The sequence below is a fragment of the Triturus cristatus genome, chromosome 4_1 (assembly GCF_964204655.1).
Source record: "Triturus cristatus chromosome 4_1, aTriCri1.1, whole genome shotgun sequence".
Taxonomy (NCBI): Eukaryota; Metazoa; Chordata; class Amphibia; order Caudata; family Salamandridae; genus Triturus; species Triturus cristatus.
The window spans coordinates 652725961-652752590 of NC_140585.1; the positions used below are offsets into that span (position 1 = coordinate 652725961).

General features: G+C 40.8%; 1 protein-coding gene across 2 annotated transcripts in view; it reads left to right on the forward strand.

The window, feature by feature from the left end:
• ADAMTS20 (ADAM metallopeptidase with thrombospondin type 1 motif 20) overlaps window positions 1–26630 on the forward strand; it is a 1386529-nt gene that overhangs the window by 51833 nt on the left and 1308066 nt on the right. For both annotated transcript variants that reach the window (XM_085653052.1, XM_085653051.1), the window contains exon 2: window positions 6124–6467. In XM_085653052.1, coding sequence (XP_085509178.1) covers window positions 6124–6467 — 344 coding nt within the window. The remainder of the gene's footprint in view (window positions 1–6123; window positions 6468–26630) is intronic.

Here is a 26630-nt window from a genome sequence, read left to right on the forward strand (position 1 = left end):
AGCACTCTTGCTTACGTATATTATTACAAACAAATATATACTGTACTCTGTGAATAAAGTTTGAGAATATCTTTTTGAGAATCCTGGTCCTGATCCCTTGTGGTGATGGAACTATTCTCCCTATAACTCGAGTTATTTGAATAAAGCCCTTTTGAACCTGATACCACGGACTCAGCCTCTTGCTTCATGCATGATCATATTGATATATAGAAATTCAGAACGCGTAATATTTTATTTACGACAGTACCTGTTGGTTCTCGGGCATTCTGCAGAATTGAGTACACAGGAGCACGAGTGCTCTGTCTTTGTTTCAGGTTTGCCAGAAGAACTGGATATCACTGTAATATGGGATTCATAAGTGATATACTCCATAATTCAAATTAATGTTTTATACTGTGATTTAGTTGATTATTTCCTCCGACTACCATAATGTTAAGGTTATCTCCAAGTGACTATTGTATTCGTTAGACAGAAACCTAACTGACAATAGATCTGTCGTTTTAATGTTATGTAGTATTGATATTTCGGCTAGCACTCTCAAGATGTTTCCTCCATTTAGTATGTCCTGATGACCTCTTGACTTGTATTGGGGAATAAAAGAGATTTGCCACAAGTCACTATCCTTGACAGGCGGTAGGGAATGGAGTTCTGAAGGTTTATGCAATGTTTCCCTTATGTAATCCTGCGTTTACCTTTTGATTTCGTTCTCCCAACATTATTTGTACTGGCTCATTTTAGTTTGACACCATCGTCGAGAGCCGGGTTAACATCATGTTCACGATGTTGCTTGTCCACTGAATTGCTTCCTGATAAGGGGCATGTAATCATGATGGTCCTGTCTGCCCGGGATGTTATTGTACATTCATATTTTTTTATATTGTTATTGTTTGTGGGTGTTGATGGCTACTTTATTGTTACTGGTGGGTATAGCCTTTTCCAAGTTGTTCCATTATGAACGGTTTCTAGTGGGTATAATTAGTTTATCAAGTTGTTGGGTTTTGTCTAGGCCGTGTGTATTCCTTGATGAGATTTCTTCTGCTACATCTTGCTTGTCAGAGGTTGATGTCTCCAGTTGCAGTTTATGCGACAGATCCCTTCTAACTGTTTTAGGCTCTGATTTCATTGGAAGAGGAGTTTGTTTGTGTATCTCTCGCTTACTTTTTTCTTTCTGGCTTGTCTTCACTCGTCCGAGCTATCCATACTTAAGGCCTTGTCAGGTGGTACCTGCACTAATTTGTCCAATGGCGCAGAGCCTGTGGCTTTTGCTCCTGCTGACCTTATTACTGGAAGAAGTTGATTTTTTTGTGTGGTAGAAAACACTGGGTAAAGTTTTTTCTATGTTCCTCTTTTTGCACTGGACAATTGATATTTCTATTTGACTTCCTTTCACGTTTTTTCTGTTGTTTTGTTAATGGTTGGAGATTGAAGCCATCTGTGTCTGACAGTGATGTTTGGGGAACAGGTAGTATAGGTTCTATCAAGAATGCCACTCTCGGGTCTCTACTAGGGCTATCTTGTTGCCTTTTTTTTCTTTGACACATTTTGTTGCTCTACTATTTGCTGATGTTTTTCCATTGCTGTTGAATTAGCTGTTTACAGTACCTGCTGTTGTAACTTTCCCTCTAGGAAACATGATTTTGAATGTTGTGGCTCCTCTTTGTTTTTCATCTCATTCAAAATGTCCGATAATATGACCGGCAAGGTGCTTAGTTTGTCAATTATTTAGTCACATTTACAGTTTCCTTGCAGATCTGAACTTTTAATTGCTTGTGCCTTTGCAAGCTGTTGAGTTACTATTTCTATTTTGGTATTAATGCTAGCGATATCAGTTGCCATAATATTCATGAGCTCGATTTGGAAGTCAAGTTTGTCAGATTGCATGTTTAATACAGAGATAGACGATTGTAAAATGTTTAGTAATGAGGTATTTAAAGATGAAATATTCTCTGTATTGATTTGAATATTGTACTCCTTAGATTTATAAGTTTCGTGCACTCCTACGTTATTGCTGCTCTGCTGTACTGACAATCTGCTAGAGTTTTTCAGTTTAAATACCAGATTGATCCTGCGCTGGACCACTTGCGGTTTCAATTTTTGAACAGTCTTTCGAATCAATATGAGTTTGTATTGAAGGATGACTGGGAATTTCTATGATTGAAGAAATTACAAGGTTTTTTGTTGTGCCAATTGAGTTTGAGTAAACTTGATTCGGTTTATATGATTGACTTAAGGTTTCTGCTTGCAGTGTGGCAGGGGCAGTTTCAAGGTTTGTCTGATTGTTTTAATCTCCAGGGCATTTACAAGGTCCGTATTATCGATTATTAATGTAGGGTGTAGCCAAGAGGCTTCTAAATCATCCTTTTCTGATCCCATATTATTATAAGGTGATGTCTTAAATACACTTGGGATCAAAAGGGGATCTGTGAAAGCCAGTGGGTACTGATCCCTCGAGAGAATATAAGGTAATGTACCATATTCTGGCAGTTGTTTCAGATCAACTTTCCGATTCTTATTTGGGGGAGAGTGTTGATAATCCAATGTTTTGGTCATTGCCTGTGGCTGAATTTCCTGGTTGTGTGACTTTTCAACGGCTTCTGTGGATGTTTGCTTACCTAGTTCTAATTCATTCTTGCAGTTGTTTGAAATAATAAGCTTGATTTTTGCAGCGCAAGGGGAGTGGGCAAACCCTTTATAATTTCCGTTTGTAAAAAGATGGCTACCGTTGGATCCTTTAAAAAAGAGAATTTTTCTATGTTTTCTTATTTTGCTGTTTTCCCAAAATATGCTTGAACCGGTGATATTAGTGGGCTAGCCTGACAAGCTGCCCCAAATGATCTATTAGCTGCTGCTGCTCCTGTTGTGATCAAATTCTTGTGGGTCTTTTTATGTTGGCGGAGTTTTTGAGGGGGTTGTGCTTGCCTGACCTGGCCCGATCTCTTCTTCCATTTCTCCCTGTTAATGATGCACCAATTGCCAGTGCACTCTGCCTTCCGGGGTTTTTCTAACCACTGGAATCGCGCACTCACAGGTATCCTTCCTGGTGAGTGCCTGCGTTTCCCTGAGAGTGGTGCACGTCTCCACAAGCCCAGTGGGAGCAGGCACAACACAGCTTGACCCACGGTGCAGGCACAGCACAGCACAACTCAGCACAGCACATTAAAATTAGGCTGAGGTGCCTAAGTTTTGCTTCTAGAATTGCACACAATTCATGAGGGGGAGAGACAGCGGGAGCAGGCACAACCCAACTCAACTAACACACAATGTTGAAATCACTCACTTCGCGGTGTTTGCTACCACCGTACTTATTGTCCTCCGGCATTCCTCCAGTTGTCCTCCAGGTGCCAGATGTCAGCGCCTTTCCTGCGAAGTCTTGCTGATCACACCATGACACCACCACCTTCACCATCTCACTGGAGCAAATAATTACTTAGAGAGCATTGGAGGCTTTAGGAGTCGCTAGGGGTGCTGAGAGCTAGGCAAGTAAGCTATCGCGCTGAGGGCTGAAGGTCTTCTTCCACGGGCAAATGCAGGTGCTGATGTAAGCTGCTGTTGCAGGGTGCTGGACTCAGCACAATGCGCCGGGTTGTCCACAAGCTGGACCTGGCCAAGCCAGGCCAATTCCACGGAGTCCCTCGAGGCACACGCTGTGATGGCTGACCTCTGGCTGTACAGTCATGGCTGGTTGGAGAGTCGCCATCAATAGCCTTGTGCGTCTCAGCCTACCAAATGCTCCAGGGCTGGCCGCTCCAGGCTGCTAGCCATGCAGCAGTCCTTCATTGGACCATGGAAGTATTTGTCCATCTCCAGGCACCGGGCCCCGAGCTTTGCGCTATTCAATCAAGCTCTGCCACCATGGGCACCGATCCCCCTGCCGTCACTCTGGAGCAATTGAGTGGGTTAAGGTTTTCTGTGTGGGCTCCGGTAAACTTCCTTGGGCTGCAGCAACTTTGGGCTCCTCGCGGTGGATCACTGCGAGTCACGGTGGCTCCCCTCTTCTCTGCCATACGCTGTCTGTCGCACTCACCAACACGTCGCTCTCACCAACACATAGACTAGAGGCCAGAAATACATCAGGGATACTATCTCACTCCATTACAATTGTGCTGATCCTGAAATCAGTTGCCCAAATTTTGCAGCATTTGGTGAAAAATGTTATGGATATTTGTTTAAGTTTAATGCATTAAACAGACACCGTGTAAAACCTTACTGATCATTTGAGGGTTTGAATATTCTTCCTGGGTTATTGACATATGCATACGAATTTGCTATGGTAGATGGTCTCCTTTGAAATTAGTAAAGGCTGATTTAAAAATAAAGAAAATACTTTTCCTAGGTTTCTACCAAATTGATAGCCATGAATATCCACCAGTCATCCCATCAAGGGCTTTATCATGAGTCTGGCATTCCATGGACCACCAGACTTGTGGGGGCATGTCTGTGGTGGTCTTGCGACCACCCTATAACGACCAGGGTGGTCCACCTGCCCTGGAACCACCAGAACCACCAGAGAGCAGAGATCCCAGTCGGTGGCGTGGCAGTCTTGTGGCCACAATATGCTTACCGGTGCGCAGTGGCTCACCAAGCATTTTATTGGTTTCCTCACCGCCACACTTTTCGTGGCGGTGCGACTGCCATGAAAGTATGGTGGTGAGGAACAGGGCCACCTTGTGCCTCTGCGCCATGGGGTGCAGGCTGGGGGCACACGTTGAGCCCCCCTGTGTGCATGCACTTCTGTACCTGCACGGCATGAACTGTAGAAGTCCATGCTATGCAGGTACTGATTTTGACGTTCCCATTGCATTGCCTTTTTCATAGGCACCGCTGTGGGAAGGTAAACGAAGACGGGAGTAAACTCCTAATCTGGCGAGCAGTTCAAACATGGGTTTGGTGACTCGGGAGTGGGGTGGTCCTGCTCCCGCACCTTCAAACTCATAATTTTTTTTTTCTTTTTTGAATACAGACTTTATTAAATATTTCAATTTTGATGAAAATACAAGGCCATAAGGGGCACATGCATCAAGCATTTTTGTCTTCGCAAATGGGCCGATTCACAGAATCTACCCATTTACAAGTGCAAAAAATGCTTTTCTGATGCAGCAAACTCTATTTTATGATTCAGTAACCTGTTACCGAATCTCAAAATGGGTTTGTGATGCGCTATTAGGAAGGGGCGTGTTTAGGGTGTCCCTTCCTAATAACGAATAGCATCGGTATGTAGGAATGTTTTGTGACCGAAATGCGGTCGCAAAACATAAGCCTTTTACCGCCTACTTTAAGTAGGTGGTAACCGTTTCTCAAATGGGAAGGGGACCCCTTCCCCTTTGTGAATGTTTGTTACAGCATTTTTTTAAGAGCATGCAGTGGTCCCCTGGACCACTGCCAACTATTAAGAAATTAAAAGAAAACTTTTCATTTTTGTTTTAGAAATTCATCCCGTTTCCCGTTGAGTAAAATGGGCTGCATTTTAAAAAAAAATAGCTTTATTTAAAAGCAATCACAGACCTGGTGGTCTGCTGACCCCAGCAGGCTACCATCCATGTGATTTTTGCGATTCCTAGGGGGTTGCAAATTGCGACCAACCTCATTAATATTCATGAGGTAGGTCATGTGTGATCCCTAGGAATTGGAAAAAGTGTTCAACACACTTTCATGTATGCTGTTTTGCGATTTCCTAATTGCGAATCGCAAGGATTCACAATTAGGAAATCGCAAAACGGTTTCTTCAAGCATCTGGCCCTAAGTATTTGTATGACATCTAATTATCTTCTCATGTACTTTGATGAGTTACACCTGTTTTTCTATTGGTAAGTGAACTTACTATACACTTTTTGTAAGGTACATATTAGTGCCTGCCACCTTTTGCGCATAGGTGTGTTTGGCGAACACACAAGTTTATTAAATTTTTTATATATATGTGTCACCATTCAGTTACTGCAAAGCCACCTCCTTGATGTTCACTATGACACCCATGTCATGTGTGTTTCTTGGTGAATCTCCTATTGATATTGCATACGTAAATTGGAACGTTTTACCTGTTATAAATCTGTGCTCGGATAAATTGCTAGGTGAAGTTGTCCAGTGTTTCTGCGATCTTTATGTTGGACTGTACAATTTGTTTTGCAGAGAGCTTGGTGAAGCGCCTGCCCTCCTACCAGATCATCACCCCTGCCCGGGTGAATGACTTTGGAGAGCCTTTCCCACACACTCACCACTACCACCGGAGGAAGAGAGATGCAGAGGAACCACCTGGGCCCCGCAACACCTTTTATCACATCAGCGCCTATGGACAACTCTTCAGGCTCAGTCTCAGTGCTGATGCAAGCTTCATTGGTCCCGCTTTCGCTGTACAGCACTTTGGAACCTGGAGTGAACAAGTGGAATCTTCAACCCCAAGGCACTGCTATTACAGTGGGAACGTGAATGGACATCCAAACCACACTGTAGTGCTGAGTCTGTGCGGAGGCCTGGTGAGTGCTCATATCCCCAATCTGTCATACTGCTGGACACACTCTGTGGAGATTCAGGTTTTATACTAGTAAGACACAGAGGTGTTAGTGCTGACTTTTGTTTTAAAAATGTGTCCTATTCCAGAGTGGTGTTTAATGTTTATTTTACTATATTTCTGGAGCAAATTTGCCCAAAGCATATGATATATGAACGCCATACAAATTCGACATTTAAGCATAATTAAAAACATAATCCTAAAAAGGATCAATGATACAAGTGGATGCTTGTACCGCATCTTGACCAATGAAAATCTAATCAACTAAGGATTCCAGTTAAATTCATGAGAGTGTTCATGTATTGGTACATTACATTCATACACTAATTCCCCTAATCACCATGGAGACTTTATATGTAGTGTCTAAACCACTGGCTGAAGTGGAAAAGTGCCCTTCCTTCTCAATTACCACACAGTTTACCACACAGTAACATGAATGCCTGGGTTGTGCCAAGCAGTACTCCTAATAAAAAAAACACAAATGTGCCCCTTCATGTGAATTCAGTCCCATGTCTGTTGAAGCGTCCAGACTTGTCAGGTGTTAAGTTCTACTTTCAAGGATCATTTGAAAAAGTAGGTGCGTCATAAAAGGTTTATGCCAGTTATCAGTGTTCACCACCTACAGTCCATATCCAGCCAGCTCTCCTTCTCAGCTACCACTGATACTCGCCCTACTAACATTCCAGAATGGAATTCATGATTGGCACACAAACCAGCCAATCAAGCCATACCGCAGCATATCCCCCTTACTACCAATAATATATAGAAAATAATACAACCAAACATCAAGAAACAATACATAAATTTACAACACAGAAAACGTTATAGTGTTCAACATCATTCTGAGTTAACCATTGTTTTAAGGAAATGGAGAATTTCTTTTAAATTACATTTGATCAACTAAACATGAGAAACTCATACATGGTTCTATAAGTAAAATTAGATCTATTAAATAAAGAAGTATAGGCAACAACTATAACAGGAGCATACAAAATATACACCACTTTACAAGAACTTACCTATGTTATTACATGAAAGGAAATCAGATAAAATCTTGTAACCATCTTGGTTTAAAGTTTTGCCTTTTGTTATGATTCTCTATCCCGATTCCCATCCCTTTCATAATGGGATCATTCACAACAGAACCATCATCAGAACGCCTATGAGCGACTTTTATAGAGGTGATCAACCTTGACATACTCCAAACATCAGCAGACTCTAGAACTACAATATTCCTCTTGACCTTCATGATCTCATAATGACCAATAAAATTGGAAACCCCTTTGTTCATAGCACAAAGGTTTCTTAACCTACACCATATCTCTCCTTACACCATGCAAATTATCAAAACGTATTTTACATTAATGTTGATACTCCTTCACCTCATCTTCCTTGTACTTAATAGGATCTTCACTGTCTGAGGACAATTTGGCCCTGGCCACCCTGCCTCTTAGTCATTCAAATGGAGAGATCCCAGTTACACTGTTCAGAGTGATCCTATGAGCCCACAGTGTCTCCCAGAGTGTATCCAGTTAACTCATTCCATTATGTAGTGCTCTTTGCACACACCCTTTCACCATTTTATTCATAACCTCAACCAAACCATTTGCTTGGGGATGATAAAGTTCAGTGCATTGATGCTCAATCCCATTTGCACTCAAAAATTCACCCATCTCCTGCAACACAAACCGACCCCATCGTTACTCACAATACGCTGGGTAATACCCTCCTTAGAGAACTCTATTAAAAATTCAATCACTGCCTTGGAAGTGACAGAACTAAGACATTTGGTTGTCACCGATTGGTGAAGTAGTAAACCAAACCAAGAAACAATCTCTACAAAGGTGACAACAGTTCCAACAGCTCTACAATATCTATTCCCAACTTCTGCAATGGCTCTCACACAGGTGCGAGAGACATCTGCCTTATGATTTTTACCTTATCTGCTTGTACATATAAAATACAATCTTTAACTACTTCTTCCACCATTCCGTCCATTCATGGTCACCAATAAAGCTCTCTTAGTCTGGTCTTAGGAAGATTCCTACACATTTGTCCTTCATGTACCGAACACACTAGCTTCATTCTCACACCCTCTGGTGGAACTTTCTTTCCGCAGCTACACAAAATTTCCCCTCCAAATATAACTTCTCCTTAACAACACCGTATCATCTCTCATCAAAATTCCTTTTATCAGGCCATCCATTTACCACATATTTATTGATTTTACCATAAATCACATAATTGTCTCTTGCGGACACCCACTCTTCTCTCCTTAGAGCATCATGGCCAACCCTAGATACTACTTGTTCTTCACAATTTTCCACATCATTCTTTTCCACTTGCAAGCTCAATAAACAGTATTCCACCTTGTTCTTGGAACCTTTAACATACCTCCTCTCAAAGCCAATCTCCTTTACACCTTCTATCTATCTATTTATCTTTGATGTAGCACACTCACTATCTTTACATGAAAACAAATGTACCAAAGGCTTGTGATCACTCTTTACCAGAAAATGCATTCCTCACTGGTAAAATTTTTAATGTTGCACTGCCCATTTGCATTCCTCCCTTTCAATCAATGAGTTATGACATTCTGCCCCTTTAAGCGTTCTAGATGCAAACTCCACCTCTTTTTCCACTCCATCATCCACCTGTGTCAACACCGCTCCCAACCTATTTAGAGTAGCATCCGTTATCAGAATAGTTTTTCTACAAACATTGAAATGTCCTAAGGTTACACAATTGTGCCTTGACAGACTCAGAAGCAGATATACGTTCACCATAAGACTGAAATCTCTCCCCTCTTAAAGAAGCTGTCTCATGGGAAAAAAGAGTGAAAGAAAAATCTTAATAAACTTAGAATAATATTCGGCAAGTCCAAAAAATGACCTTAACAGTTCCTTGTTTCCATATTTTAGTGGCTTAACCAAATCCAATTTAGGATTGATACCTTCCCCTGATATGGTATGTCCCAAATATGTAACTGTCTCCACTCTAAATTGACACTTCTCCTTCTTCACAATTAATCCACTCACTCATAATCTCAACATCACTTACTCCATGATCCTATCATGTTCTATCCTGCCCTTGCCATAACCAGGGTATCATCCTGGAAAAATAAAATCTGTTCCACTCCCTCAAGCACCATCCTCATCACACATTGAAAACAGGCTTCAGCCAAAGCCAATCCAAAAGACATTTAAATAAAATGGAAAGCACCAAGCAATGTAATAAAAGAAGTCAAATGCCTCGCATCTTCATGTAGCAATACTTGATGGTATGCAGAAGATAGTTCTAAAACACTGAACATCTGCGCCCCTTAAATTATTTTGCGATTTTGGGTAGGGGTTGCCTGTCCATTCATATGTTTGTATTCAAATCTTGTAATCGAGACACTTATGGATGTTCTTCCCACCATCTTTGGCACTAACACAACAGGTGCCAACCACTCTGAATATTCAGTCTATTAAATCACTCCCAAACCCTTCAGTCTCTCCAACTCTTCTTTCAGTGGTTGCATCCTCATATGGGGAACGGTGCATACCTTGTGAACCACTGCCCTTCACTCTATCTTCAAAATGATCTTATGTTTAAATCTTTGAAGAAATCTAAGTTTGTTAGCAAACAGGGTAGCAATCAATTATATCAGCATCTTCACTAGGCCTGAGCGGTGAACTTCGCTCCATTCGCAGAGTTTTCTGCACTCCGTACTCCGCGGAGCTCGCGGAGTGCAGAAACGTGCAGCGGAGTTTTTTCCCTGCTCGCGATCGCGAACGGTAAGTTCGCGAGTGCGAGCTGCCGCTCGTTTAGAATTTCTACCCGAGCGGCAGGAATACCAGCACAAACTGCAGTTTGCATTGCACTCCGCCACTTGTGGAACTTCGCTGAGTTTTTTGTAAGTTCGCGTAGTTCCACGTAGCAAAACTTTGCGAACTGTGCCCTGGCCTACGCCGCAGTCATCATGACCTGATCAGGTGTGAATTCGGATTCAAGGTGATGCCCAAATCTCATTGATGTCATCACCAAAAGAAGCTGTCATCCCTCTTTGCCACCTATATCATACCAACAGTTTCTCTACCTTTAAACACCAAATTCATAGGATCGTATCCATCAGGTCCACCATAACACTTGATATCCCACGGGGATTATATCAGGTTTTAGTAAAAATAGCTACTTGTAGTTTTTGCCTCGAAGCTAAGTATTGGGAGAACCCTATTCCACCAATAATAACTTTACAGTTGGATTTCTTATCACTCCCATGTCGCATTGTGGTACTTTGTAAGGAGCATGTGTCACTTTGAAAATAATTTGATTCACCCCCTCTTGCAATTCTTGCACTTGTTAAACTGCATGTGGACCAGATACCCCTTTCTCCATTTGACCCCGAGTGCCTTTCTTACCACATTCCCTGCAAGTGGATAATCCGGTATAACAGTTAGGACCATTGGAATTGTGGTTGAAACTCCCACAATGGAAACACTTACATTTCCCAGACATTTGGTTTTGCACATCAGAGCCCAACTTTTTCCTTTTAGATATATTTTCACCCTAGCAATTTCTGACACCCTTGTTTCATCACTTCTCATTTCCTTGAGCCACCCAGAGGTACATTCAGAGCTCTCAATTCTTGAGATAGCATCCTTTAAATTTGGATTTTTCACCAAGAGTTTCTCTTGCACCTTTGGATTCTTTTACCTCTTACCAATTAGTCCCTAGTATGTGACTCTGTGAGTTCTCCAAACTCACATGTTATCTCAAAGTTCTTTAGGATGGCCACATAATTGGATAGCATTTCCATTTTACCTTGGTTCCCTGAGTAATTGTTAGGTCACTCCATATCTACATTAATTTGAGTACCAAAGTGCACCTCTAACATCCTTACTGACCTTTTAAACATGTCCGCTTGTTCTCCATCACTTAGTCCAAACTCTCAGCTTCGAGGTCGACCGCTCTAGCCGCAAGGCTACATCCTCTTCCAAAAGTTATGCTGCAAAATCCATTGCTTCCTCACAGGGTAACATTTCTCTTCACCAGTGCCAGTTAAGTAAGAGTCAAACAGTTTCTTCCACCTTTGCCAGGTCAATAAAGGCTTTCCTGCTTCAAATAGAAATGCCGGAGGTTGTGACATACTTGCAGCTGCCATCATCACCAGCAAAAATAAAGAACTAATACAACAGTTCAAAATATCTAAACAAAATAAGAAGCTAAAACATCAAGCTAATAGATAGATATTGTATCTATCTATCTATCTAGTCTGTCTGTCTAGCTGTTTGTAGATCTGCTAAGAATCCTGACTGTCCTCGACTCTCCAGGTATTGACTACTTGAATATTGAACAAGAGAAGTAAGGGGGGAATAGGGAATGGAGATCCTTAGCAAGTGCTCCTTTGTCTTAACAAAGGAGCTCTTGCTGCAGCAGGTCAGTATCAGAAAAACCCAGGGTGGAGTAGCTTTTGCTTGCATACTAGCCCACACATTTGCTCCTAGGTTATGTAGGGAACAAAGACTAAATCCCAAGTGGGTGATGTGGTCATGAGAACAGATGTGGACTAGGATACCAACGTTACTTCCCAGGATGCTCATGCATAGGAGATCAAGGCTCAGCAACTGATGGTCACGGTTTGATTTGATTTGAGGGGGAGTTATAGACAACAAATGCCCAAAATCGTCAAGGTGATATAGCCACTGTGGTGTGATTTTACCAATGTGTAGTAAAACAATCGATCGCATAAAAGGTAACCTATAGCGTGAAAGCCAGATCTTTTAGGATTTTCTAAAATGAGGGAGGGATCTGATAGCAGTCAGATGACTTTGCAGCGAGTTCCACAATCTTGATGCTGTGACTGAGAAAGCTCTTCCTCCTCATTTTTTCTTCTGAAATATGTGTACTGTCACCAAATTCTGATGGGCTGAGCAAAGATTTCTCCCAGGGATATAACTGTGAAACCTAGCCTTAATTAATGCTGGGCAGGGCTGGTAAAGGGCCTTATGCACTTTGCAGACAGCCTTGGATATGATGCATTTCCTTATAGAGAACCAGTGGAGGACATGTAATTCCTTGGCTGCTGACTACTGTTTTGGAATGTGCAGGGTGTGCCTGGCCAACGCCTTCTGCACTAACTGTAGTTTGGCTTGAGTGCTCTTGTTGTGCTCCAGATAAAGGGCATTACAGTAGTCAATTCTTAAAATAACTAGTGCCAGGGTCACTTGTTTCCGTGCTGAGAGGGGTATAAAAAGAACATTTTTCCTCAACATTCTAATCAGCCAGAAACACACTGACCAAACGTGGTTGGACTGATGGTCGTGCTCTAACTTCGGGTAGAAAAGACATACAGGTAAAGCCAAAGAAGTAAATCTAGGTGGATCACTGACAAAATATCGAGAAGGAGAATATCGACCTACCAAAATATAGAGGAAAAAATATAGAATGCCAAAATATCGAATGCCTATCTCCAAACAGGTAAGTACAAAAATATAGAATCCAAAATATCGTTGTAAAAAATATAGTTAGTCAAAATATCGAATTTTTTAAATGTCCTAAAAGTAATGTAAAATTAATGAAATAATACATATAATTAACTGAAACATACTTAAAAATCCTTAAATAACTTTAACATTAATAAATAATTAATGTAAGTAAAAATGTACTATTACCACTCCAGTAAGTGCAATAGTAGGGAAAGCGTTGGATAGCGGGAGGGTAAAAATTACTATTCCCACTCCAGAGAGTGCAACAGTAGGGAAAGCGTTGGATAGCGGGAGGGTAAAAATTACTATTCCCACTCCAGAGAGTGCAATAATAGGGAAAGCATTGGATAGCGTAGGGGTAAAAATTACTATTCCCACTCCGAAAGCGTTGGATAGCGGGAGGGTACAATTTACTATTCCCACTCCAGTGAGTGCAACAGTAGGGAAAGCGTTGGATAGCGTAGGGGTAAAAATTACTATTCCCACTCCAAAGAGTGCAACAGTAGGGAAAGCGTTGGATAGAGTAGGGGTAAAAATTACTATTCCCACTCCAGAGAGTGCAACAGTAGGGAAAGCGTTGGATAGCGTAGGGGTAAAAATTACTATTCCCACTCCAGAGAGTGCAACAGTAGGGAAAGCGTTGGATAGCGTAGGGGTAAAAATTACTATTCCCACTCCAGAGAGTGCAACAGTAGGGAAAGCGTTGGATAGCGGGAGGGCAAAATTTACTATTCCCACTCCAGTGAGTGCAACAGTAGGGAAAACGTCAGATGGCGTAGGGGTAAAAATTACTATTCCCACTCCAAAGAGTGAAACAGTAGGGAAAGCGTTGGATAGCGTAGGGGTAAAAATTACTATTCCCACTCCAGAGAGTGCAACAGTAGGGAAAGCGTTGGATAGCGGGAAGGTAAAATTTATTATTCCCACTCCAGTGAGTGCGATAGTAGGGAAAGTGTTGGATAGCGTAGGCGTAAACATTACTATTCCCACTCCAGTGAGTGCAATAGTAGGGAAAATAATAATTTAATATTTTATTAAAAATAAATTAATTATTAATACCAAAAAAGTATTAAAACTAATTACCAATCACACAATATTTAATAATTAATTAATTATAAATACCAATAATTTATTTTTTAATTAATTACCTATTAATAATTAATTAACAACCAATTGATTTCCAATAACACAAATAATAAATACAATTAATACCAATTAATAATTAATTAATAATAAATTAATTATCAATATACAAAAATAATTTCAATAATTCCTTTTTTGCAATTAAATTACTTCTCACCATATTCCCCTATAAACCCACAACCTGCTACAAATAATAAATTAATACAATTAACATAATTATCAATTAACAATTAATACAAATTAATTACCAATTAAAAAAATTATTTACCAATTAATAATTAATCAACAACCAATTAATTTTCAATACCAATTAATAATTACCTAATAACAATTGCAATACTTCCCACCCTAATCCCCTATAAACCCACAACCCCCTACGGAATTAAATTACACAAAAATTAAATACCCTAAAATTCATTACTTTAAAAATATTCAAACATACATTCCAAAATTAATACATACTTTTAACACATATACTAACACTTAAAACACTATAAAAAAAATCGATATTTTTAACAACTATATTATGACTGTCGATATTACTTACTTCTATATTATTTAAATCGATATTTCTTACCAGATATTCTTCACCACTATATTTTGGCAATTCGATATTCTGTCCATTCTATATTAAAAACTCGATATTCTGTCCTTTCGATATTTTTTATTCGATATTATGTCTGTTTACCAATCTGGGTATGGGTTATGCAAGGGAACTAGAAAAGGGTAAAAACATTAAAGGTGACAGATGCAGCATAATGTGGACAAACTAAACAAAGCATAGAGCTAATACAACTACAGATCATTGTCAGGCAAAGTGTGCTTAGTGCAGATAAATATGCTGTATCACTATTGACCCTGAAGTATAATGAAGTCTTAAAGTTCCCATCCCCTTTATGGTTAGAAGTCTAGCTTTCTCACTGTCCATTACCCAGCCTTCCAAAATTTCCATTCTGTTCCTGTTGGAGTGGTGATTCAGAAATGTACTCAAGGGGCAACACACTTAGCTCTTAACCCCTTCGCTCGGCACTCTTGATTGGAACCCTTCTTGGAGTGAGGAGTCCTGCTTTTTGTGTTTCTGAAGCAGGCATACATGAGACCAAACACTTCGTATGTGATGTTATGTTAGGTTCATTTATATAGCACACTTATGCACCAGCTTTTGGCAGCTTTAAGAACCACACTTCATAACATTAGCTAAAAGATGGGCTCTTCCCTAGTCAAACCCAGACTAGTCTTTTAAAAGTCCGGTCTTCGCACTGTCCTAAATCGTAGGAGACAAGATTCTGATTGCAGTTGCAGTGAAAGAGAATTCCAAATCCTTGGAGTGGCAAAGGAGAATGCTCTGCCACCAAATGTGGAAAATCTAACTTTAGGCATTAACAGTAAGAGTTCTGAAGGGCAAATGCCATCTGAGTGGATTTATGTAGCAGTGTCATAGATTTAAAAATGAGACTGCTTTGAACAGAAAGCCAGCGGAGAGATCACAAAACTAGGGGTAGTATGCTAATTCCTGAGCTCTCGTCATTCAAGCAGACAGCAGCATTTTGTGCTAACTGCAGGTGCTAAAACAATGATCTGGTGACACTAAGTAAATGGGATTGCCATTATCCTGGATTAGAAAGTGAACCACGTTTTACAAATAAATGATCTCTACCTTCAGGTCTTTATAGGATGTACCCACTCTCCTGTAGAGGCCAATAAACACATTTCAAGCACGTGTTGGCTTTTGCATAAAAGTTAAAATCTTAGTTCTTAGGCCCTGATTACGATGGGTCAATGATCACACTTTTGGTGAAAATTCCTGCTTGAGCCCAAAAAGGGATTACAATTTGGGTGCAGAGGGCATGTGTTTGGTCATGGGGTTTTATGTCGGGAAGAAGCTTCTCCAAATCGTGGAAGCAAATAGTGCACATGCATTAAATGGCTCTTCGGATTGGGAGAAGCACTATGAAACTTTTCCCAAATCTGAAGTGCTCAACTCGCATTTTGGCGCGAATTGCAAACCTTCTAATTTGCGCATCCCACACTATTACAAATGAGTGGAAGCACAATTCGGATCTGATTCTGCAGCCCTATTGTCATAGGGTCCCATTGTAGTGCACAGTTCACTTATATGTGCACAATATTAGGTGGATAATTCTCAATTATCTGTTTAAAATGATAACATTCATGAAAATCTTCATCACGAAAAAAACATACATTTTGACGTGAGGCTGAAAGTACATCTATAAACAGCAAATATGGCAAATTTTATAGTCTTAAAATACATTAAGGTATATGCATAAACTTTTAATCCGGAATTTCCTCTTCGTACCTTTCAATGTATTGGTCCCTCTTAATCTGTGCCTTAAACTAACATATCCTCTCTTACTTTGCCTAATTATCCCTTCTCCGTTGACTTCTGACTAGACCTGAGCAAAATTCAAATTATACCATCTTCATTTGCATCGTTTAGGGAATTTTGCATGACGTCTGTTGCGTATAATTCCCAAAATTACGCCATTGTGCCACTTTGTATTATTATCAGCCATTTGTCATTAGAATGCACTGAAATTGTGCCATTAATGAACACAAGTGGTTGTTGTTTGCGGGTCTTTGTTTAAAAACATCCTTATGTCAAAAACATGACACAAAGACATATATTTCATGCTGAAATATATCACAAAAGGACAGATTTGTGTTCCGTGTAATTTTACTGAAATATCTCCTAACCATGCAAAATAAAATTACTACAATTTTGCAAACCCCTACTTCTGGCACAGTTTTCATTTGATTTGTTTTTTCCTTTGCGTTTTCGCAAGTTTTCATTTTTCTTGCTCCCCTGCATCATCCCTCATGTACTTTTATGCAGATTTATTGCGTCTCCTTTTTGCCTGTGTGTGTGTTGTACAGCAGCGGATTTATGCATCTGCTGCAAAAAACTCTGCCAAGATGATGGTTACTTGCGGCAGATCCACTCATTGTGTCATGCCTCTGAACTTGTCCTAACGATTATCCGGTTAAGAATTAGTCATTCTGGAGTGGGGGAAACAGACACGATTACGCGATAATGGGGAATAACCTATTGTAATCAGTGTTTCTGTACCAATTCCTGGATGTTTTTCTTTTTCATTTCAATATGAATTTCCATCTGAACATTTTGCCTGCCTTGAGCAGGCGAAGGATCTCAATATTGAGGTCCCAATTTTAATTAACACGGTGCTGGTAATGTCATACACCAGCACCCTCAGAATAATGATACATGCGGGAATGCCTCAGAGGTGTGCATTTTTACTTTTTAGGTTGGCAGCTGAAACAAGGCTAAAATGTGTAGTTATTTGGGGACTCGAACTATAAACTGATTACCCTGATAATTCCATTTTTGTTAATGGGACACTTGGAATGAGTCCCATGGTTGATGACGCTGTTTAATCGTGTTCATGAAATGTCGATGGCACGAAATAGAACTATCCTCAAAAAACAGTTAAAAAAAGAAATGCTAACCCGTGAATATTGTGAATATATATGGTGCAAATGTGAGCCACTGAAATTAGGTGATGCCTCTTTTTTGCTCTGTGATATGATACCTCATTTCCCTAAAAGCATGAGGGATTCAGTGTTTTCGACCCAAAGCAATAGTCCTGGTCCTGTAAAACACAACACTCATCTATCATGGACACCACACCTGCCAATTTCTGGACTCCTATTCGGTTGTTAGTCTGCTGCACCTGCTGAACAGCTGTAAACCATTTGATATAAGAATAGTTGAGTAGTTACCCCATTATTCTATAACATTGTTGGGATGCATGTAACATGTCCAGCTTTGCCTCTTTTATCATGGGATTTGCCATAGCTGAACACAAACTTTCATGGACAAAGTGTGCAAACATTTCTCAGCACCAAATTTCAAACATGCAAGTTCCATGAGAAATGCCTATAACTTTAATTACTAGCTGATTACCAGTGATGCTATTACTATGTGTAGGCCACTGGGCACGCTGGAATTAATCCCCTCCCCACCATGGTAGGGGCTGAAAATTCATAAGGCTTCAATTAAGAGAGTGCATGGTGTGTCAATAGAACGTGGGACACGTCAGGGATACCCTCTGTCCCCCCTCCTCTTCGCTTTGGTGTTGGAGCCTCTTCCATGTGTCATCCGGACACATCCAAATATAACGGGTTTCCGGGGGAGGGGGAATGAGTCCTTGGATTAGCAAATATCCTCATATGCTGATGACATCCTTCTGTATGTCACAGACCCCGAAGAAACGCTCCCGAACATTTTGGATAGTTTCGAAGGATATGGGACACAGGCAGGGTATAAAATTATCTGGGAGAAATCTTGCCTATATCCAGTGGGTCAGAGGGGAGGGTCAGACGGACACATTAGTCAACTTCAGATAGTGCCCAATGGAATAAACTACCTGGGAATTTATGCCACCACGGATAAAGCAGAAGCTCTAAAACGTAACCTCTACAGAGTACTCAATGACTTTAGCACAGATGTAGAAAGATGGAAATCTTTGCCATTAACATTGCTGGCCAGGGCGGCGCTCTATAAAATGATAGTACTCCCTAAATTCCTATATTACCTTCAAAACACATATCAACCGGTACCAGACAAGGCATTCATTAAAATTGATGACACACTGAGGACGTTCCTATGGCCCCCCCAGTGTAGCACTTTTCACACTACAACGCAATCAATATAATGGAGGCATATCCCTACCAGAGGTTAAAGCATATTACTGGGCAGATCACTTGATTGTGGTAAACGACTGGGAACATATGCCGGGAGACCACCCCACATACGCACTGGAATGCACGCAATTTGCAAAGCGCCCACAGATACACTACCTCTATGATGGGATGGGAACTTCACGGCTTTTTACGGCCACACGAGTGGTGGTGGCTGCATGGAGGAAAGCGGAAAGACAAATGAAGTGGGATAATCGAGTCACAAAGGAAACCCCTGTTTGGGTGGGAGGGCGACTTAAATAATTTACAAAACTGACTGGATTTGGGAAATGCGACCTGTTAGGCTTGTGGTCTTTTCCTTCCTTCAGACAGAATACGATATGCACCAGACACAGTACTACAAATACCTGTGGTTAGCGCATGCTTGGAGGGCACAGAATATAGACGTAGACAATATCCCTGAATACGCCCCTTTAGAGGGACGACACTTAATGGGCGAGATCAAAGAAAAGGCAGTCTCCTGAATATACTGAACCATAATAAATAACAAACCAGCCTCTCTCATGAAATTGAGAGCGAAATGGGAGGTAGAATTAGGTGAGATGGATGACCTGGATTGGGAAATTGCGCTGATGCACCCCCGGGAGGCAGCTATCAAGTCCCGTCTTAGACTGATTCAGTTTAAATATTTGCATAGGATATACTATAATAGGGCTTGACTACATCGCATAGGGAGGGCTGACACACCTAACTTAGATGCAACATGACCAATGGTACTTATTTCCGTACGATATGGGAATGTCAACATATACAGAAATACTCGACAAACCTACTGACGGAATTAGAAGACATACTAGAAGATAAGATTCCCCTGAACCCCAAGTTCTTATTGCTGGGTATACGTGCAGAAGTTGACCTTCACAAAAGAAAGTTAACGCTGCTTAATTTGGAACTAGTGGTGGCCAAACGAGACCTGGCACACAAATGGGGAACAGCAAAAAGCCCCTCAATGGATGAGTGGAGGAAGGAAATGGATATGTATATGCCAGGGGAGAAAACAACACATATAGCTCGTGGCTGTACCAAAAAGTTCCAGAAAATATGGAAACCAAGGATAAAACATTATAGTCTTCTGATTGCGGACTAGCAGTGAGCTCCTATGGCCATGGGGTGACTAAGGGAGGCAGGGGGACGGGAGGGAGGGGTCTGAGTGACAGGGGAACTGAGTTACCATCTCTGAAAGATTATTTGTTATTGTCGTATATACTACTGCTGTTGAGCAACAACGTCAATGTAATGCTGAACATAATCTCGCTTTTTGGAAGTTTCCACTGTATCTGTACTACAATCAAGAAAATGCCAATAAAAACTATTTTTTTGAAAAAAAAAGTGCATGGTGTGTGCACACCAAGTTTAAAAGAGTGCATCTCCATACCCACAAGGCATATGCAGGTGAGCGCAGTCCATGGATCATGACATTTTTCGTGAATGGCTTAAAATTCTCTGCTTTAAGATGGACTGTATGTACTGGTAAATCAATGTGATTGCTAGTTTTGTGTTATTCAGATGGGCTATTAGATTGAATTTAGTGGATCTAATTCTATCCATAGTTCGGACTACATAGCAATATATATTAGAAACAACCATTGACACCACCAATAGCACAGCATTGCTCTAGGGCACATTGTTGGCTAGGGTGTTGTCACTTGTGCAACATATTCATTCATAGGTTACCTTACACTTCAACATTATACTTGACACATAACCCCAGCATTAACAAGTGCACAAAATGCTCCAAGTCAAATAGTTGGTTGAGCATGTTTTTACCTCAGCAATACATTTTGTTTCACCTTATACCAATACTATGATCTAGGTTGGCAGTACACCTTAGACACAGCCCCTGATACAATCAAGCACACAACATGGCTCCAAGTCTCCCGTCTGCTTAACTATTGCCACCTTAATTGCTCCTTTGTGCAAAATTATGCTTCAGCCTACCCCAATAAAACATAGTGGACATAACGTTTTGCAACGTGTTGCCCACACCAAGTTTACAAATCACATTGCTGGGCTAGCGTTATCCACACCAACAGCACATAAAATATGCTCTCACCAACCCACCTAGTAACCATCCAGATCAACTTAAAAACACCACACCCACATGTACTTAAATCTATGTTAAATATGTGTAAATGGAAACAATGCCACTCTGGGCTAAGCAACGGGCAATCTTACACTCCCATAGAATGAAACAAATTTCCACATACATTCATACCCACAATGTTCCACTCCACAATGATACAAAAAAGAAACTAGCTGATCACCTTCCACCTTTAAACATTACAAAACAGAACCAAGTGCAATGTATAAAGGCTACATTGTCTGTGGTCGATGAGAATGTAACAACTGTAAAGGGCGCAGGGTTTCGGAAGGTTTTGCAGGGCCATGCACATGGTAAAAATGTGCTACGGAATTATAGGAATTATAATGATACATAATATATCATTAAATGTTTGTTCATCCTTTCTTTCGCTATATTCTCATTCCTTGTGCTACATTTTACCTGACGCCTTGGGTTTCTGGTTTTCAGTTAAACTGATTATAACTCATAAAACCACACAAACGTTTGCTTTTCAGTAAAAAATTGAAAATACTGAATTTTCCTGCACTTATGCTACTTTAGTGCCTTATGTTGTCAAAGTAGTGTAAGTGCAACCGTTTTTTCTAAGCACCTTTCTATGATGGATGCTACCAATGTGCAACTTTCTGTACCATGACAAGCCAACAAATATGTCCTTGTGACCAGCCACAAGATCTGTGGGATCTGTAGACCTACCTCCAATGCATGCTGCATTTAATGTCAATAAAGCTAGATGTGCTTGTTCTCTTTTCACAAGATAGAAAACACACCTGAACAGTACAAGTGGAACAACTGGCTCACAGAACACAGAGATGAATTAGCTGATACACCTCTCAGTTACACCTGTTAGGGGCACAGCAGTTTCTGCAATGCTTTCAAATAAACACGAGCCCACATGGAAGGTGGATAGATATGCTTAGCATTCCTCATACTGGTGTCTAAATAAACACAAGACCAAGTTTACAAATATTTTGCTGTGAGAAAATATAATTTACAGTTATAGTACTCCTGGCTTACTTATGAATTTCAGGTGTAGTCCTGGCTTCCTCTTGGAATTCATGAGCAAGCAAAGAGTACCACAGGAGTAAGTCGCTATAAAATCTTTGGCACTTGGGTCCAAAAAGTAGTGGACATGGCCCAATAATGTAAAAAATACACCACGAGAAGGAAAGAAAAGGTTAATAAAATACACAGATCTTGCTGTCTAGCCTTCCTAAGCAGTTCACCTCCTATGTCACACTAGATTACTTTATTCACTGTAACCTACACAATGAAAAGACAAAACGGCTCCTTTAGGGCATACATTTTCCTTACTATCTCACCTTTTACGTAAAGCAGCACAGTTCACTGTCACCAAATGTCACATAGCCAAAATGCATATTAATTATTCAGTAGCCTTGTTCTCAGTGGCCACAGAAGATAGGAAAAGGCCCAGATCAGAGAGTCGTAATATGTTTAGTGAGACACATGCACAAATCTCACTGTGGGAGTTGCTGTCGATGGGACGGTGTATACCTTAATTGTACCTTTATAGAGGGAAGGAGTTAGGACGAAATAGGGAGGTATGGTAAAAAAATGTGGGTGGTCGCCCTAAACTCCAGATTCTTGGTGGCTCAATTTAATTATTTACACTGGACATAGCTAACCCTGGTGAAATTTCCCAAACTGCTCCTAAGCTCTCCCCCTACTGACAAAAACTGCAATGCAACCTTTTTCCACATGATGTGGTCTTGCCCTAAAATAGTACTGTATGTACTTTTTCGTATCATTGAGAGTCCAGGCTATAGTGATTAAGTAATGTTTGCTTGTTGCTCTGCCCTAGGCCATGAAAAGAAAATCACGAAACAAATCTGCAGGTTTAGGAGCATCCTAGCAAAAATGCATGTTGCGTTTAATTGGTCAAGGCAATGCGGTCCACAGGTTTATCACTGGCTCAAAGACATGAGGCAATAGGCAGTGAGTGACTTATGAAACACACCAGAACGGATGGAAGGCTAGCAAAGGACTCAGCTGTTTGGGCTATGGTGTTGCAAAGGTTGACTGACCCTCTGGATATTAGGCATCCTTAAAAACCATAACATGGAAAAATGGCTGCTGTGTTATTTGGGCAATGCATGGAGCAGCTGAAGATTAATCTAGCTAAACGAAACTGTGTGCTACAACAGCGCAATATCAATAGCACATTCGTATTAAAAGGGAGGTGGGAAATAGTGCTGATTTGACTGAGGAAGGGGAAGGAAGAATGAGGATGAATCCTGATAATACAGAAGAGCTCCGCGGAACAATACCTTAAAGGGTCTGATTACAAAAATGATCAGGGATCTACTAGAGCATTGCCTGCCTTTTATTCTCTGCTGATTCAATAAGAATTCTCCCTTTCAAAATGAATAATGTTATTTGTTACTTGTTGGCGGGTAATGCCACCCAGACCTCGGCTTGCGATCGGATGTTATCAAGGGTACTGAACCATTCCAACCGTCTCTGTAGAGAAACGCTTCATTCTGGATGCTACCGCTCCAATTGGTACATGCAGGCCTGAAGCCCCTCCCGCCCAATGTGAAGCGGATTTTGGAACATGCCGACCTCGCAGTCCCATAGCCCTGTCTCTGGCCAATATTGAACTGAGTCCTGATGATGATCCCTTATCAACATGGGATCCAAACGCCGTCGACTATTGGCACAAGTAAATCAAAGAGCTTTGGAAAAATAACATAATTTTCTCTTCTTTGTTATTCTCACCATAGGGACTTATGTTACCGACACTTTGATATACCTCCGGTCCCTATAGAATCTTGGGTTTCCCTTGTATTGTATAACACAAAACAAAAAGCAAAATAAAGGTCTGAAAAAGACCTTAGAAAAGTTCAACGAAACACTGGATTGAAATTAGGAAGCACTTGATATTCCACAATGTATACCTCATGTCCAATAGACAATCCTCTTTCAGCTGGTCATTGCCATTTGACTAAATAAGGTAGTAGCCAGGTGGTGCATTAAATGCCCAACATTTACCTTTAATCTACTACTGCAATCACATTTTAATGAAGTGACAATATATCTTGAGGCATTCACATAACTGACAAATGGGGTAGGACAGTTCTTCTTTTGAAGATGATTTTGACTGCTGGAAATCAAAATAGGTAAGGAGATGAGAGAAATAAAAGGGTTAATGAAAAATGAAATTCGAGCAAAGGTTGGAAGAAAGTGTTGAGAAGCAGGAAAGAAGGAATGAAGAATTGGCAATAGGATTCAATGAGGGACGGAGGGAAATTTAAACAAAATCCTTTATAATTGTTGGAAAACACCATTCCTTTGGAACTTAATGGCACAAAGAAATTTTAACAAAAGATAACCACTGTTTTCTGTGTTTTGAAAACTCTTAACAAACCCTACCAGGAATCCCAGCAAATAGAATCTATAAACAGGAAGGCATACTGAAGCTTTACTTCTCTCTTTCTCCTCTTTTCTCCGCTCACCTTCACCTACTCTCTTCCCCTGAGTGCCTATTACTTTTGCTCTCTCTTTCTTGTTACCTTCTTTTTCTTTTCTCTACTTACATATTTCCTCTTTAAAACCACCAACAGTGTCTGTTAAGCCTTGTCACCTATTATGATATTGTATTCTGTGTCTTTGTATGTAAACAAGAACATTGGTAGTTTGCAGGGCTTGATCATGACGAAATGTCTTTCTCTTTCTACATATAATTAACATCTCAGGCTAATTGCCTAGCTTGCAGTTGGCCAATAAGCTCTTTTTGTAACTCATACAAGAAGCCTTGATTGATCTGCTGGGACATTGGATGGCTTTCATGGGTTTTGTGAGACACATTTTATTACATTAATTCTGTGTGTTTCTGCCTACAGACTCTTAGGTTGCCAAAATGGCTTAACCCACAATGCACCCAAACTATTCTGTACACATCACCCATGTTGCATACTAAATAAGCGCCTACCTTGGTATTAAGCCATTAATTCTACCTTTGCATGGTCTGTGTGAACTGGTGGTGGGGGCATGAGCTGCTGATCCTCCTTATCTTTTCCTGGTGCCCTCCATGGCAACTGTTTGTTGAGTGGAGTAGGTTGTGGAGTTTGGAAACAGCTACAATTCAAAGTAAGAGTGATACTTTTATGCTCTGAGGTTGACTATGGTGGTGTGGATAGGGATGCACAAGAGTTTAGATGACGTTTTTTGGACTTCAGGACACTGATGTCCACTGTCCATTGTATGTGCTTTGGGCCCCTAAAACATGTTGAATATGTATACACCCAATTGGCATATTTAATTTACATTTAAATCCCTAGTATATGGAACAACGTGCACCATAAGTTACATTTTTAACACGTGTACTGCAGCACTGCTTGTTCTACCAATGAAGTGACAATGCCAAATATGACTACAGGCCTGCCATCAGTAACTTGGTTGTGATAATTTAAACTGCATAGTCAACCTGTCAAAATTATTATTATTATATTTTTTTTTAACGAAGTTTTATATAGCGCAAACTTGAACCGAATGTATCAGGTATCAGAGCGCTTTACATAGCACCAGTTGCGTTACATGAGGACACATTTATTTTTGTTAGGCACTGGGAGATTAAGTGATTTGCCCAGAATCACAGGATGATCAGCGTCATTGCTGATGTTTGAACCCGGTTCCCCAGAGGTCGACCGCCCTAGCCGTTAGGCCAACTCCTCTCCCCAACCTGTCAAAATTACCCCTTTTGACAGGCCTAAATCCTCTTTTTAAATATTAATATGTCACACCTAAGCTAGCCTTAAGTGCCCATAAGGCAGCGTGCATGGTATTTAATAGAAGGATATATTAATGTTTAAATTAAATAATGTTATTTGCACCCAGGAACATGATTAAAAGTTATTGTTTGGACTTCAAAATATTAACCTGGTAAAGACTTCTAGCCGCACGTTACTTACCTTTGGATTTTCCCCAGACATCAGATTATATCTGGAAGATTTTTCATGAGCAGTACCCCTGCGTACCGGTAGGCATTGTCAATTGGCTCCATGTCCTTTGTCGCCGAAGTCCGCGCCGGAGGTGACATTGCAGTACCTATATAGGCACCACTCAGGCACGCTCATGTTAGTTCTTTTCTTTCTGCACCAGCCATTGCTGATCTGTGGGAGATTTTCCCCTCTGTCGTTTTTTGACCATTTTTTTCTGACATTTAGCGAACTCTTTTTCAAGTTTACCATCTGGTGTGTCGAGGATGTCTTCACGCAAGTCGGCTTTCAAGCCCTGCAGTGCCTGTCACTGACCAGTGCTGAACCCTCTTCTCGTGTGTCTTTGGTGTTTAGAGTGTGACCACGACACCAACTCGTGTTCCAATTGCCAGGCCATGGCCCTGAAGGCTTTGAGGGAGTGGTCCTTGAAGCTGCTAGCTGCCTGACTTGTGACGCTGCGGAAGTGGTGATCCTAGTCGAGGGGAAGGTGCCAGGATCGTTTGCAGAACTCATAGTCATCCTCGTCCCTTTTGAAGTCCTCGGGACACTCAGGTAGGAAGCACGAAAAGAAGAGCAATACATTGAAGCACCTTGGCCAACTCTACACCTCCCTGAATTTTTGAAGTCCTGAGCGTCGCCCGCCCAACTGAAAGGGTTATGTGAGGCATGTGCCTCATATTTGGGTGGCCGGACTGCATCGACATACCTTCGGACCCCATGAGTCAGCTCCAGCCCCG